The sequence below is a fragment of the Rhyacophila brunnea genome, unplaced genomic scaffold (assembly GCF_057557595.1).
Source record: "Rhyacophila brunnea isolate RB1 unplaced genomic scaffold, BYU_Rbru_1.0 scaffold_2, whole genome shotgun sequence".
NCBI lineage: Eukaryota > Metazoa > Arthropoda > Insecta > Trichoptera > Rhyacophilidae > Rhyacophila > Rhyacophila brunnea.
In genome coordinates, this window is record NW_028232859.1 from 35,772,719 (window position 1) to 35,789,794 (window position 17,076).

Here is a 17,076-nt window from a genome sequence, read left to right on the forward strand (position 1 = left end):
TCATAATTTTTTAATAAATAATAAACAAAAATGTTTCAAAACAATAAAACTATTATTCAAATTTCATACACACAGAGAAATGTATTTACAAAACGTAAACAAAGTAAACAAAAAATACAAATACAAAGAAAACATTTTATAAAAAAATAGAATATCAATATGTCAATGTGATCTTTGGCATTGCATATCATTGGCTAGTGCCTCATAATTAGGAGAGTATGACGATAATCCTGTTAGCAAACAATCATAAAGATGCTCATCAGTGAGTCGATATCTATATCTTGATTTTATTAAGTTCATGTTTGAAAACAATGATTTGCATAAATATGTCGAACCGAAAAATGATTCAATTTTATATGCCGCTTTTTTCAAAAATGGGAACTTTCCTCTGTCCACTGTATTCCAAAAGTCCTCTGATATTAAGGATTTAAGCAAAATATCATTCTTAAGCTCCAAAATTTCTAACTCTAGTTCTTCTGTCTTACCTTGAACAAAATCTGCAATACATGCGGCCATTTCCATTACATTTATTTGGCAAGTAAAAGGATTGATACAGAAGGAAACAATTGTCTCGATATCTGTAAACTGCAAAAATCTCTCTTCAAATTGTTTTTTTAACACTTGAAAATGCTTAATAAATAATGACCCGTTTAATTCATTGTTACCTAGCATTTTATTCATATGTGGAAAATGCACGAGAGAATTGATCTGCAGATGTGATATCAACAAGTCCAATTTACTTTACAGAGCTTATCATTTCAGCTATGTTTTTGTCTTTCCCCTGCAACTCCAAATTTAAAGAATTCAATTTTTCCATGATGTCTGGGAGAAATCCCAAATCAATCAGCCAGCGAGAGTCAGCTAGTTCATCATGATTTTTCTCTTTATCGTTTATAATTTTTTTTATTTCTTCAATTAAACTCACAAATCTTGTAAGAACCTTTCTTTTACTGATCCAACGTACTTCAGTATGCAGAATAAGTTCATGTTTTTTATCTTCAGTATCTTCTAACAGGGCCTTGAAAAGTCAGTGTTGCAAAGGAGCTGCTCGACTGACTGCTGACTCGAGGAACTATTTTCATAACGTGTTCAAATGGCAATATTTTACAACACAGAGCTTCCTGGTGGATAATACAGTGGTAGGACATAAAGTTTGAAAATGATTCATCCTACTTGCAGAGGGCAATAAATCCTTTGTTTTTACCTAACATTGCTGGTGCCCCATCGGTGGTTATCGCAGACAGCTTGTGCAAAGGCATATTTATTGACTTGGCGTAGGTTCTGGATGTATTATAAATATCCTCACCCCTTGTCTGCCCTTTCATAGGTAATATTTGCAACATATCCTCTTTTACTGTGAAATTACTAAATACCATTCTCACCATAACTGCTAACTGTGCGGTGTCTGATATATATCTGTTGACTCGTCAAATTGTAGCGAGAACCAGTCACACATTTCCATGGCAGTCTTTAACTGAGTTTGTATGTCTGTTGAAATTGCATGTATTCTTCTTGTGACGGTGTTATTTGACAACTGTAAGTCTTGTATTGCTGAGACAATCTCACGTTTATTAGAAAATCCATCAAAGAAACAATCGGCACCAGTCAAAAATAGTTTTTTAAACAACTCACCATCAATGAAAGGTTTCTTCATTTTTGCGAGCATGTGAGAAATTTTGAAAGAAGTAATGGTGCCCTTTTTAGAATTTTCCACATGTCTAGTGAAAACAGTTGTGCAGTTAGACTTGGTTTTAGTTGACATATTTTTTCTTTCTTACTTCAGATTTAAGTGGATAATTCACATCAAAAATGGCATGAATTGTCTGAAAGTGTCGTTCAACATTATGTTTTTTCGGCACTGCAATACTACTACCACACAACAAACAGACGCATTTATTTTTCACAATAAAGAAACAATATGATTCCTCCCAGTCAGTGTTAAAATTATAGGTTCGTTGTCTTTTACTCGGTCCACTCATTTTAGAACTATATAGAAGGAATATCAAAACTCCTAATTCGTGTTTCGTCAGATGAAAATGTCTCCTAGCTAACTGTCGCGACCCGAACGGGGCAGCAATTGCAATCACAATGACAACAACGCGGTTCCAGGCGGGGAATGCTATTAGCACATCACTCCTTGCACACGCCGAAAACCCGAACAGAGCCGATGATCGCCGAAGCAATCGGGATGGTACGAGCACGTGACTACCGTCACGTGCTTTGGCGTTCATCAGATCAGTTCATGGCGTTCGTTCACTTCGGGCTTTCTGCGTGTGTCAGACTAACGTGAAAATTCTGTCTCTGTCGAATAGTGGCGGGCACATACGAATCAGGCACAGGGTTGGGAACCCCTGCTCTAACCGGTAAAAATCATTATTGAATCATGTGCATTAAGTGCTTATTATTGTATTGTGTTTTATTTCAATATTTAATAAAATATTTCATTATATCTTAGTATTAATATATTTGCATAAATATGACCATTTTTTGACATTTTTTTGTCATTGGTATTATTCTTTCTTATGCAAATATTCTTACAATCGGGTTAAATCATCCATAATAAACTGTTTGAAATAATTTTGAACTATAGTTTTAGTTTCCATTTCAATATAAAATTTACAATAAATCTTTTCCATCAATATATGAATATATTTTCGTAAATATGACTTTCATTTGCATACAACATTACAAATACATAGTAAGTTGTTAGAGAAATTATGAATGACTAACAATTGGATCGTTAGCCTATTTGGTACAGCTCGCCACATGGAGATTGATGTGATTCTACTATATTTTTTGATACAATTTTGTATTAGTTTTTTTTCTAATATGTATTATTAAATCGTGTCTGTATGCAGATATTCATTGAATAACAAATACCCAGTTTATTTTTTTAAATAATTTCATAGAATAATAATTGTATCTCTTAATATCACGTAATATAGAGTATATATGAATATGAAGCAATATAACATGATTTTTAAATACCTACTTATATTCTAGTAAATAAAATCTCGAATATACACGAAAATCGCAGAATATATTATACATGTTGAATTATTAATTTATGCTCCTCTACAATGAGTTTTCATTTTTTCGCTGCGCTCATGAAGATGTTCTTACAAACGAAAATCATACATCGCCCACCTTCAGTTTGGCCAAACCCGATATAAAATGTCATTAGCTGAAATCCACTCCAAACTAATCAGGCGATACCTCATTGACTACATACCGTTTAATGTTTAATACATATACGATAGTATAATAAAATGTATATTATGCATTATATATAATATGTGATAAAGGCCTTGTCATATATAGTAAATCAATGCTCCCATATATGTATAATCTAAAAATGACATTGTTCATTATTAAATTATATTGTATCAGTTTTTTTATTTTATTTTATAATGTATATTCCTACTAAGAATATACGGTTGGTAACAGTAGAGAAACCTAGTAGCCATTGGGTTATTATCAAAATCTTATGATCGTTTTTTACTTATCCAGTTGAAACTAAACGAAGTATATTTCAAGTGAAATAGATGAATTTATTGCAGTCTAAATCTGATTCATTACATTTGATATAAAAAAAAAACATTATACAACTTTCATTCACCGCAAGTTTTTTTCATCGGCTGGGCGGAAACAGGTGGGTTACAGGTAGCCCAGGTATGTGCTTACTTATGCAATAATTACATATCAGCATTGTTATACAAAATAACATGATTGCAAATTACCACAACTTTGTGTCGAAAAAAATAAATTGATTTCCCTTCTATTTATTTTTTTTCTTTAAAAAAATAAGGGAAGGCGTGTTCTTTTCTTCCGTGACGGAAAATATTAAATTAATGTTTTTTTTTGTGTTGCCTTTTAGCCTTTATAAACTTTTTTACTTTTACTGTGATGGAATTGGTAGCTAAAATGATAATATAGCTAATTGACGTCTCGGTATTGTGTACATATTATAATATATTCAATTTTTGTGCTTGCTCATCTAAATAGCATTAATAATTATTGTTCTGTTATAATTTTATTTGTCTATCTACTATACAGTAAATTAAAATTTCAAATTTATTGATTTTACAAATAATTAACATAATAAATTATCAATTCAAAATGTTTACGATATGACATAAAATAGTGTAAGTTCAAATAAAAATACAGTGCAATGAGAGTTAATAATACAATAATATGTGATGAATTAAGAAAAGAAATAAAATAAAAGTACATGGAAGCACACAGAGTGAACTAGGTTGATAGACCCTATCTTAAAAACTCATAAAACAACGTCAAACTAAATTCAGCCTCACGTAAGTGGAATATATCAATAGCGATTTGATTAAACATAGTTATTGCCCTCTCAATTGGCATTGCTAATCGCAGGTTAGTTCTGCACCTTGGGAGAACAAACAACGTATGCCCTCGATTCCTAAAATAGTTATCAGAGACACACAAGCCAACATCGCCAAGAATGGCAGAGTTTCCATTTACGCCACGTATAAGTAATTGCATATAAGAAAAAATATGTAGCTAAATATTCCATCTAAATTTTAAGCTACAGTATGTAAGCATACCTAAAAGTGTCGAATAAAAATGTCGAGTAAAAATGTCGCGGTCTGTCCTGTCCTTTCTCAGAATTTTTTCGATATTTTTTATATTGTAAATTTTGAAACCATTATAAATTGGCCATGTTTCGTGTTGGATATGATCAACGTTATCAATAAACTAATACCACACCGTCATAACGAATTCCATAATTATTTACATAGCACCTACAATGATTGAATATAGAATTGTGTTAAAACCCAACGATTTTGACAGATACGAACGACAACAGTCAGGGACACACCAAGGGTATCTGCCACTATAGTGCCAGCCCAAAATTGCCCCCCCCCCCTTTCAAATAAAAAATATTTTCAATCGAAATTTGACAGAAGTCAAAAAAAATTGAATCCATTATTTTACTGTCATCAAACAAAAACTATGAAATATTTTACCTTAATTAAATAATCGAACATTCTCTTAAGACAGTCTCTTTTGACAGTCACAAGTCGATATATACGTATCAAATAATGAACTACAAAGAAGCACAATTTATAAAATAATATTCAATGATATTACACCGCAAAGGAAATTTTTCCATTATAAAGTTCATTTTATGTAATTGAAAAAGTAAATTAATATATTTTAATAATATCACTAGATTTTTTTTCGAACTTTTGCCGCCCTCTGAATCTTGCCGCCCGGGTGTTTTGCACTCGTAATACCCCAGCTTGGCGCCCCCCTGACAGCAGTGTATAATTTTCAGATTGTAATAATCAATAAGCTAATTTTACCATATTTTACAATATTTTATTCAATTACACTTCCGTCTTCCGAAAAGGTTTGAAATCTTTGATATTTACCATTAAATAATTAATTAACGTTTTTATTACAGATTTTGAAATAATTTACTTACCATATTGATAAAAGCACTAATATAAAAATGAAATTTATTTGACTAAAGATGTTTTCAATTCCATGTCTCATCTTACTGCGTGTCATACTGCTTCGACGTAAAACTCCTGAAAAAATACAAAAAATAATCAGTACCTATGCCACTTCCACATTTTCCAATCATTAATAATGTATATGAATAAATCCCCTTGACCAAATGTGGTATTTTCTCTTTGCGTGGTTTCAATTGTAAAACTAGAGCATTGATAAGAATTAGCATATTTCCAACCACATACATAATAATATGTAGGTCTATACGGAAAATCCATAAGCAGATGGTATTATTAGGTACCTTTAAATTCCGTCATAATATTTTAATCAATTTTATCTCGTTATATTTAAGGTACTCGTACCATATGTTTATTATTTTGCCACCAAATATTTATAACTTTATTTTTATGTAACACGGCATTATAGATAATATTATGTTTATTAATTCAAAACACCTTGCAGGTATGACTGCATACCAACTGACCACTGTATATTGTTGCAGCGTACTTGAAGCGACTTACTACATAATATTAAAATTGTAATTTATTGTTCGTGAAGTCTGGTATGGTAAATTATTTAAATATGTCAGTACATTGTCGATACCACACGTTATATTTATCTTGGATTGGTCGGAAACAATTAGTAAATTATTACGGTTTTGCTTCACAATTTTATTGTTATGCAGTTTTTAAAAATTCCAACAATTGGTATAATATTTGTTGCAGGAAATCTGCTTCCATTTTCAAAAGGCTTCATTTCACTTATATTACTTTATGGTTCTAACCAGGGGCGCTGCATCCTTATGTACAATGTACGCAGCCCACACAGGCAGCCGCAACCTGCCTCTTGAACTTTGCACCGGCAGCCTATTAGTTGTATGGTCTTCATGAATTATTCATTAGAACATTTATTTCAAAAAAGACACGAAAAAGATAATGCTTGTGTGAATATAAAAAATCTGTTAATACAAACCTCCACTCTGTGGAGGAGCCCCATATGATCATATTAGGATCAGATATGGTCAAAAGAAAAAAAAAGAATATAAACACATTGGGGTATTGAAATAATGAAGTTAATGATTGGTACTTAACAAATATTACTCAAGTATCAGCTTAAGTTATGAGTTATGATACACAAACTTTATAGGTCTGCGGTTTATTACGGACACGTATATTATTTTTATTTTTATTTTTGATTGAGACTTCATATACGTTCTTCAACCCGCCAGTGGGTCTATTCTATACTTATCGACCGCTAAAGTGATAAAGTGATAAATATTATCAAACTAAGGGTAGGTTTGTATCAAAATATTAGCACTTATTGTAACAATTACACGAAGCTGGTTTTTATTGTTGCAATAAGTGCGATATTTTAAGGGGGGACATGCTCGTCGAAGGGCAAAATTGAGTTTTTATTGTATTTTCAAACCATGATCCTGGACACTCCTTAAGCGTTGTAGATAATCTATTTATATAATTTTGAAGCCTTATTATCCTTTATAGTTATTTTAAACATTTGATGACTGCATAAAGTATTTTTGTTACATAAAATAGTATTCTTTTAAACCTCTCGCTCTAATGTTTTAGAATATAGTCATATTTCGGTACATAACTGTGCAGTGGTGTTAGGATTTTTTACATTTATTAATTTTTAAACGCATTTATAAAACCATTAGCATAATTTATTACGAGATAATTTTTGTAAAATATTCACGATAAAAATTATATTGATAATCTCTGTGATCCCAAATTTGACAAGAATTAGGCATTTTATTATTCAAAAAATCGGCAAGATTAACACATTTGAAGATGATTCTAAAGATACTTATTATTAACTATGTCTTTGACCATTCAAGTGTGATAAACATCTTATGAATAATGATTGCTTTATAATAATTATTGACCTAAGAATAAGGTGGTGTTTTTTTGAAATACGCCATTTCTTTTGTCATTCCCCAGTGATTAAGCTACAACATACGGCCGTAGACATAAATTGACAAACTATAATTGAAGTAGGGAGTAAAATGATATTGACGCGCGTGTTTGAACATGTACCGTTTAAAAAAAAATAAAAAATAAATCGGTTAGGTACATGTTCAAACACGCGCGTTAACATAATTTTACTCCATACTTCAATTATAGTTTTTCAATTTATGGCTACGGCCGTATGTTGTAGCTTAACTACTAGGGAATGACAAAAGAAATGGCGTATTTAAAAAAAACACTACCTTATTCTTAGGTCAATAATTATTATTAAGCAATCATTATTCATAAGATGTTTATCACACTTAAATGGTCAAAGACATAGCTTATAATAAGTATCTTTAGAATCATCTTCAAATGTGTTAATCTTTTCGATTTTTTGAATAAAAAAATGCCTAATTCTTGTCAAATTTGGGATCACAGAGATTATCAATATAATTTTTTATCGTGAATATTTTACAAAAATTATATCGTAATAAATTATACTAATGGTTTCATAAATGCGTTTAAAAATTAATAAACGTAAAAAATCTTAACATCACTGCACAGTTATGTACCGAAATATGACTATATTCTAAAACATTAGAGCGAGAGTTTTAAAAGAATACTATTTTATGTAACAAAAATACTTTATGCAGTCATGAAATATTTAAAATAACTATAAAGGATAATAAGGCTTTAAAATTATATAAATAGATTATCTACAACGTTTAAGGAGTGTCCAGGATCATGGTTTGAAAATACAGTAAAAACTCAATTTTGACCTTCGACGAGCATGTCCCCCCTTAACAGCAGCAAGACAGGTGCTGTTAAAATTTAGCACTTATTGCAACAATAAAAACCAGCTTCGTGTAATTGTTACAATAAGTGCTAATATTTTGATACAAACCTACCCTAAGTTTGATACTATTTATCACTTTAGTGTTCGATAAGTATAGAATAGACCCACTGGTCTTTCTAATTAGCAATAAACCGATTAGCCACGGTTTCTGTGCAACCTCACTTTACGCAGACATACTATAGTAAACAATCTAAGCGTATTATAATTACAAGATAAAAAGAATTTTTACTTACCACGTTTTTAAATTTTCTGTTGAATCATATAAACTTGACAATTATGTATCAATAAATACTTTTTGTGGTACTTGATAGAAATCTTGAATAAATATACAATACTGAAATGTCATTTTGACATTTCATATTGATTTCCATAGTAACGCACGTATATATTAATAATTTAGTTGCTATGACCCCCTTAGCAACCAATAAAAGTGTTTTACTTTTAACGAATTTTTTCCGAAATAACTTTCCATACAAAACAGAATTAACTGAAAATTAATTCAATTCTGCTTAGAGATGGCTAAAAGTATTAAAAGAATGCATTGTCATCGTGTTCTGATATATTCTAAAAGTTTCAAATGTCCATCTAGTCGGAAAAATCGATTGCAAGATTTGTATTGGACAAACAAGAAAAAATTTGTACTGGACAAACAAGAATACGAGCTAATAAAAACTTGGTAAAAATAACTTTAAATTGCGATTGACTTTTTTGTTATTAGCAATAACATTAAATTTCTCACGTAGGACGACATTATTTGTTATTTTAACACAAACGACTATATTCCTCGAGCCGGCCCTGATTATAATTCACATAATTTTAATGTAATAATGCGTTGCATGAATTCATTTTTTTTGTATGTCACATAACATTGTAGTGACATATTACCAATTTACCATCAGATTAATTATGTAAACCTAGTTTTTTTTACTTTAATCAAAACGAACATTAATCTATAAATAACACAAATTGAAGAATGGTTGGATACCGAAATATTGAATAAATATAAATGATAGTTTGTAGTGATTGTAGAATCTAGATAATTATAATAATTAAGTATTTTCGTAACACTAATGCAGTAGTTTTGACACTTGGAGGTCAAACATTAATTCATATAATTACAAATTAATCAATAGCTAAATATTGCAAGTACCTATGCATATTATTATCAAATCGGTAGGTATATTAATAATTAAAACTCTATAATTATAATAGTAGCCAGTATTCACATTCCAATCTAATTTTCGTATATTTTTATAGTCAAATTTTTATATCACTTGCTGAAACGAATATTCTATTTCTGGTTCATGATGAGAGTAAATATAAATAATAAACAATAAAAAATGTGCTTTTAAATAATGTAGAACCTATTTTTGTCGATTAAGGGGGGACATGCTCGTCGTAGGTCAAAATTGAGTTTTTTTTGTATTATCAAACCATGATCCTGGACATTCCTTAAACGTTGTACATAATCTATTTATATAATTTTGAAGCCTTATTGTCCTTTATATTTATTTTAAGTATTTGATGACTGCATAACGTATTTTTATTACATAAAATAGTATTCTTTTAAACCTCTCGCTCTAATGTTTTAGAATATAGTCATATTTCGGTACATGAATGTGCAGTGGTGTTAAGATTTTTTACATTTGTTAATTTTTAAACGCATTTATAAAACCATTAGTATAATTAATGACGAGATAATTTTAGTAAAATATTTACGATAAAAAATTATATTGATAATCTCTGTGATCCCAAATTTTACAAGAATTAGGCATTTTATTATTCAAAAGATCGGCAAGATTAACACATTTGAAGATAATTCTACAGATACTAATTATAAGTTATGTCTTTGACCATTCAAGTGTGATAAACATCCTACGAATATTGATTGCTTTATATTAATTATTGACCTAAGAATAAGGTAGTGTTTTTTTGAAATACGCCATTTCTTTTGGCATTCCCCAGTGGCTAAGCTACAACATACGGCCGTAGCCATAAATTGACAAACTATAATTGAAGTAGGGAGTTAAATGATGTTAACGCGCGTGTTTTAACATGTACCTAACCGATTTTTTTTAAACGGTACATGTTCAAACACGCGCATTAATATAATTTTACTCCCTACTTTAATTATAGTTTGTCAATTTATGGCTACGGCCGTATGTTGTAGCTTAACCACTGGGGGATGACAAAAGAAATGGCGTATTTCAAAAAAACACCACCTTATTCTTAGGTCAATAATTATTATAAAGCAATCATTATTCATAAAATATTTATCACACTTGATTGGTCAAAAACATAGCTTATAATAAGTATCTTTAGAATTATCTTCAAATGTGTTAATCTTGCCAATTTTTTGAATAATAAAATGCCTAATTCTTGTAAAATTTGGGATCACAGAGATTATCAATATAATTTTTTATCGTAAATATTTTACTAAAATTATCTCGTCATTAATTATACTAATGGTTTTATAAATGCGTTTAATAATTAATAAATGTAAAAAAATCTAAACACCACTGCACATTCATGTACCGAAATATGACTATATTATAAAACATTAGAGCGAGAGGTATAAAAGAATACTATTTTATGTAATAAAAATACTTTATGCAGTCATCAAATATTTAAAATAAATATAAAGGATAATAAGGCTTCAAAATTATATAAATAGATTATCTACAATGTTTAAGGAATGTCCAGGATCATGGTTTGAAAATACAAAAAAAACTCAATTTTGACCTACGACGAGCATGTACCCCCTTAAATATTATATTAAAAAATCCGTAGAGGAAAAGCGATAATGATATTCGTATTCAACAATAGTCTCTATATTTTATGTGCCATTCGTGCACAATATGTTTAATACCTATAATATAACAATTTATTAATATCGAAATAAACTGTGCGAGATTAGATTTTTTATAAAAATTACGACCATGTGTATGTAGGTTATAAATGCTGATGATACCTACTTATATTTTATCATATACTAGGTACAATACTGTATATTATGTACATATAGTTATATCTCAATTAATACTAGCGACATAGACCTTGCCTACATGGCGCGTGTCTTGCTGCGAGTGCACGTGGACGGCTCAATGAGGGCACATGTATCTGGAATGCGAGCGAGTCAAAACGCGCCATGTGGACAAGGCTTTAAAGGTTGATGGAAAAATAACGCAACTCCATTTTTGTCTGAATTTGTTCCACATGTTGATTGTTTTCCACAAATCACAACGTTTTATTATCAAACATTCATAATTTTGAAAACACTTCTGAAAAATTATATTATAACCAATAGAGAAAATCTTTTTTTGGAAAAGTAAGACACCCAGCAGGAATCGAACCTGCAAATCTCGGATTTCGCGCCCATGCACATAGACCACTATGCTTTAGGCGTCATACTTTTTACATATATACAACGATACATGTTCAAACACGCGCATTACCATGATGTTATTCGCTACTTCATTTATCGTTTGTCAATGTATGTCTACGGCCGTATGTTGTAGCTTAGCCACTGGGAAATGCCAATAGAAATGGTGTATTTCCAAAAAATACTACCATATACCTAGGTCAGTAATTATTATAAAGCAAACAGTATTCGTAGAATGTTTGTTACATTTGAATGACCAAAGACATAGCTTATAATCAGTATCTTTAGAAGTGTCTATAAAAGTGTCTTTAAATGTGTAAATCTTGCCCATTTTTGAATAATAAAATGCCTAATTCTTGTCAAATTTGGGATCACAGAGATTATCAATATAATTTTTTATTGTAAATATTTCACTATAATAATGTCGACATAAATTTTACTAATGGTTTTATAAATGCTTTAAAAATTAATAAATATAAAAAATCTTAACATCACTTCACATGGACGTACTGAAATATGACTATATTCTAAAACATTAGAGCGAGAGGTTTAAAAGAATACTATTTTATGTAATAAAAATACTTTATGCAGTCACCAAATGTTTAAAATAAATATAAAGGATAATAAGGCTTCAAAATTATGTAAATAGATTATCTACAACGTTTAAGGAATGTCCAGTATCATGCTTTGAAAATAGCATAAAAGCTCCATTTTGACGTCCGCTGAACATGTCTCCCCTTAAGTCCTGAATTAATTAACGCATTACTCCATTATTGCATCTAATATACCTAGTAGGATAGATAATATATAAAATATATATTACGACCCTGACCATACATAGTTTTACGATAATATACCTTATATGTAAATCCACATGTTTTGAGCCTAACCGTCGAATTATTATATCACAATATCCGAACTGTACATAGTCATAGAAGGTGAACGTCTTTGAAAATGTCTGCGCAAGTAGGTGAGTAGTCACTACAAATTCAGCAATGTTGTATCGGAGTTATTAACAGCTGTTTATATTTATAGGTGTGTTAAGTAAAGCTGAATCTCATAAATATATTATTGCAGATAGAAATAACCTTACAGATTGGTATCACTGATAACGAAAGGAAGTAGATTTTTAATCTGAAACTTCTTAAGATAACAACAATATTGCAGTTTAACCAAATTATATAATTAAAAATATTATATTATTTAATACTAGTTTCGCTCTTGTAATTAAATAATCGATTTTTTTATTATTATTGAAATACTACTAACTAAATTTCGACAATATTTTTAGTCTACAGAAAACACATTTTATTAAACATGGCATACACTAAGGCCCGTTTCAGACGGGACACCAGTGTCGCGCTCGATCTATTATAGGAGGCCATTGTATTCGAGTAAAGGGACATTTGTGTTATGTTTATAAACGCCCCAGAGCTAATGAGTTAACGCGTGTCTAGTATACTTTTCCGTCGGCCGCTACATTCTCAAGCCGCCGATACCCTCGTTTTTATTGCCGCAGCCAGTTTTATGTTCTAATTTATAACTCGAATTTATACGTTGACTTTTTAGCTCTGGGGTGTACATAAATATAATACAAAGGGCCTTTTATTCGAATACAAAGGCCTCCTATATTATATCGAGCGCGACACCGGTGTCCCGTCTGAAACTGGCCTAAGACTAAATAATAAAAAATAAAACAGGAATATAAGATAACAACAAAGATGAAAATGTAAAATTTTCAAGAAAATTACATAATACATATAAAAAAACTTCTTACGTATTTTTTTTTTTTTTTGATCTGTATAATGTAAATCAGCGATTCTCAAACTATGCTGCGTAAAACATTCCTATTTGTTTTTATACAACGTATCCGATATCCAAAAAAGTGCATCATATAATTAAATTTTAGGTCCTTTTTCTCACATTTTTCTGTCGTTTTAATATAAAATTCGTCTGTTGCAAAAATTTTCTTGACATTATGTCATTAAAAATTGTGTCTGTTATTATATATGTTGAACAAATTGTAATTTTTTGAGCAGTTTAAAACTATTTTGACTAAATCTAAACAGGTTAAGTCATATTAAAACGCAAGTGTTCCGTAAATGTATTTCGATATACCTACATATTATTATAAAACAGTATGTGGTTGCAAAAAAACTTCTTGACAACGATTATCTAAATTACATTTGATAGTCGTATTGGCTTAGTTTTTTTATATATACCTACATGTTATAAAATCATCGAGTGTTTTTATTATAATAGTTAACGACCCGGTTAAAATCTACAGCAATCAACCTTGTTGTACCTAGCAATGTTCGTGACTTCCATAATGTCAGTATTGAACGCGCAGTTTAACTGGTACTTTTCATTTCATCCTTGGATGTATGTTTTTTCTAAGGTGAATGACACAAGCTTTTACAGAATACCGTACATCTAAAAAAATGATTGACCTTATGAAAAAAAATATCTATAGACATAAGATTATTGGCTTCTATTACAAATAGACCAAGGCAAACACTGTTCTCACTCATAGGTTGTTAAAATCTCTAATCAGTAAAATAATTACGGTATTATAAAAAATGTTTATCGCTAATCATCAGTTGCATGTTATAATTTACTAAATATAATCTTCGTGTGATTTGTGCATTCTAATATAATACGTACAATATAATAATATCATATTATAATAGTTTTCATACCTACATAATATATTTTCTATTATCCTAACAAAAGCAACGTAATACTAATATTCATTTAAAGTTCTTATTAACAAATAACCTCGATAAAATATGTATGTCATTTTATAAATGCTAAGTATCGTATTGTCATTCTTAAATATTCAATTTTTCTGCAAAAAAATATTATATACTATTTGATTTCAAATGTATCCAATCCGCTTTTGTAAACGTTTGGTAATCTATTACACGAAGGAATACTGATGTGTTTTAAAGTAAACGAATATAATTGAAGTATGACCACAAAGTAGTTGAATTTTACAAAAAAACTGTAAGGTTGATTGACATTGCGTTTCAAAGTAGATGAAAAATATACAATGAATAGCATAAGAGAGGTCTGTCATATAGTTAATGTAAACATATTAATATATCTATATCGCTTGTAATATATGATTTTATAACTGTTATATTATGAATAATATAACACTACTAAGCTGTTACTCTTCGGTTACAAATATATAACTCTCATTATAAAGATATGAGACTGTTACTATCCAAAATTATTCACCCGATTGTCAAAAGGCATAAAGATATAAGTTGTAAGACTTATCGTTATAATTAATAATGTATACTGATAATGTGATAATAATTAGTAATACTAGTTATATCACATAAGAATAGAAATTATAAAGATAATAAACAATAAAATTACATTCAATAAAGCCGTATATTGCAGCTGTTACGATAAGTAAAAGATGTATATATTTGTTTGTGAATTAATTACAATATTATTTTTATTTCTGGTTGGAGAGACAATATCTTAAATAAATAACAGCACAATTATTTCATTGCTCTTCTTCTTTTTCCTCAATATTGTGGCGTTGCTCTCAATAAATACAGGCTGTTGCCAAGTACTTATTGTGCCATGATGTTACATATATATTACAGGATGGTCGCTGGTCGAATTCCCACTAGGAAATGAGCAATCCTTATCCCCCATAACCTATGCCCATAACTGTTTTTAGTATATAATATGGAACTATGCCAGGTAGCAGTAATCACCAGTGGTCTTCTATAAAAATTACTTTTTAAAGATTTTCTTCAATTTCACCGATAAGCTCCACATATTTTAGAATTTTCTCTGCATTAGTCTAGAGTCTAGACAAAAATATTTTTCTTTGTTAAATATTTTAACTTATTTATAGTAACTTTGCCATATTTCTTAAGTAAGTACCTAGTCCAGTTTCGTCGGCATATCATTATCATATCACAATATTAACATATAAATCAATAATAATTAAATAAGTCATAAGCATTTAATATGTGAAATTGTTATATTAATTTAATATCATATTATTCTACTGATTACAAGTAAACGGATTGCCTTTTTCCTATTGCTAGGCTTTCTTTCTAAAAAACCAACATTAAATATTTTGTAATCAATGAAATAATAATTGTAAAAAAGGGGCCGGTATTTATGCAAGTAATAAAATGTGGTCTACATGATTTATCAATTTTGTTAATCTATATTCTCTAATATTACAACATTTACTCATTTAGTTTAGTTTATGTAATGGGTGATTGAATTTCGCCGTAATAATAGTTTAATGGAATACAAGCTGACAATAGCATAGCATACAGGTAAACTTTGCATAGTCAATAATAATAATTTATATTGCAAATAAATCAGGTTATTAGATAAAGTATTATTTACGACTTCCGCACATATTACACATATTATTATATACCTACACATTAATAATTACACCTAGAATTCTAATAATTCTCGATTCAAGTACAATGCATTTATTAACAAAAATAATTACAAGATAAAAAAACTTTTTATATACGACGTTTTTAAATTTACTGTTGAATCATATAAACTTGGCTTGACTAGCTTAAAAGATCAAAAAAATTGTACTTAATAGAAATACTGAATAAACATAGAATAGTGAAATGTCATTTTGACATTTCATATTGATTTCCATAGTAACGTACGTATATATTAATAATTTAGTTGCTAGGACCCCAGACCCCTGTAACCAATAATAGTGTTTACGGATTATTACGGTTGTACTTTTTACGGATTTCTTCCAAAATAACTTTTCATACAAAACAGAATTAACTGAAAATGAATTCAATTCTACTTAAAAATGGATAATAGTATTAAAAGAATGCATTGGCATCGTGTTCTAATATACTTTAAAAGTTTCAAATGTCTAGCTAGTCTGGAAGTTAGTGAAAAATCGATTGCAAGATTTGTACTGGATAAACAACTACCGGACAAACATGAATACGACCTAATAAAAACGTTGTAATTGGACAGTATCAATCAGATTATTTCACTATGGCTATTAATTAATAATGCTGTTATCCGCACGCAAAATATTTGTAATCTTCAGGTGTCACAAATGATTATAGGAACCTACATACATACATATATGACCTTGGAACAGTAAGCTTCCCATCATATGGTGTGTCAAATAAATATTTTAGTAATAACCGCATTTTCTTGTCGTTATTTTATTCTGAGACACGCTTTTTCGATTGCAAGCATAGAGATTTTTTTGTAATAATTGTACTATCGAATATCTACGTGAAAAATTGCTACACATGAATGACCACAGCACTACTGTGAAATCCTATAAAAATCATTATTCTTCTACGTTGCAGCATTTTGAAAAATAATCGAACTCAAAAACGAAA

General features: G+C 29.6%; 1 protein-coding gene across 1 annotated transcript in view; it reads right to left on the reverse strand.

Annotated features, from left to right (window-relative positions):
• The window catches only part of LOC147072239 (myrosinase 1-like), a 48,229-nt gene that overhangs the window by 29,758 nt on the left and 1,395 nt on the right, over positions 1-17,076 (reverse strand). The window contains exon 2 of the mRNA XM_085946882.1: positions 5,462-5,567. Coding sequence (XP_085803008.1) covers positions 5,462-5,547 — 86 coding nt within the window. The 5' untranslated portion in view covers positions 5,548-5,567. The remainder of the gene's footprint in view (positions 1-5,461; positions 5,568-17,076) is intronic.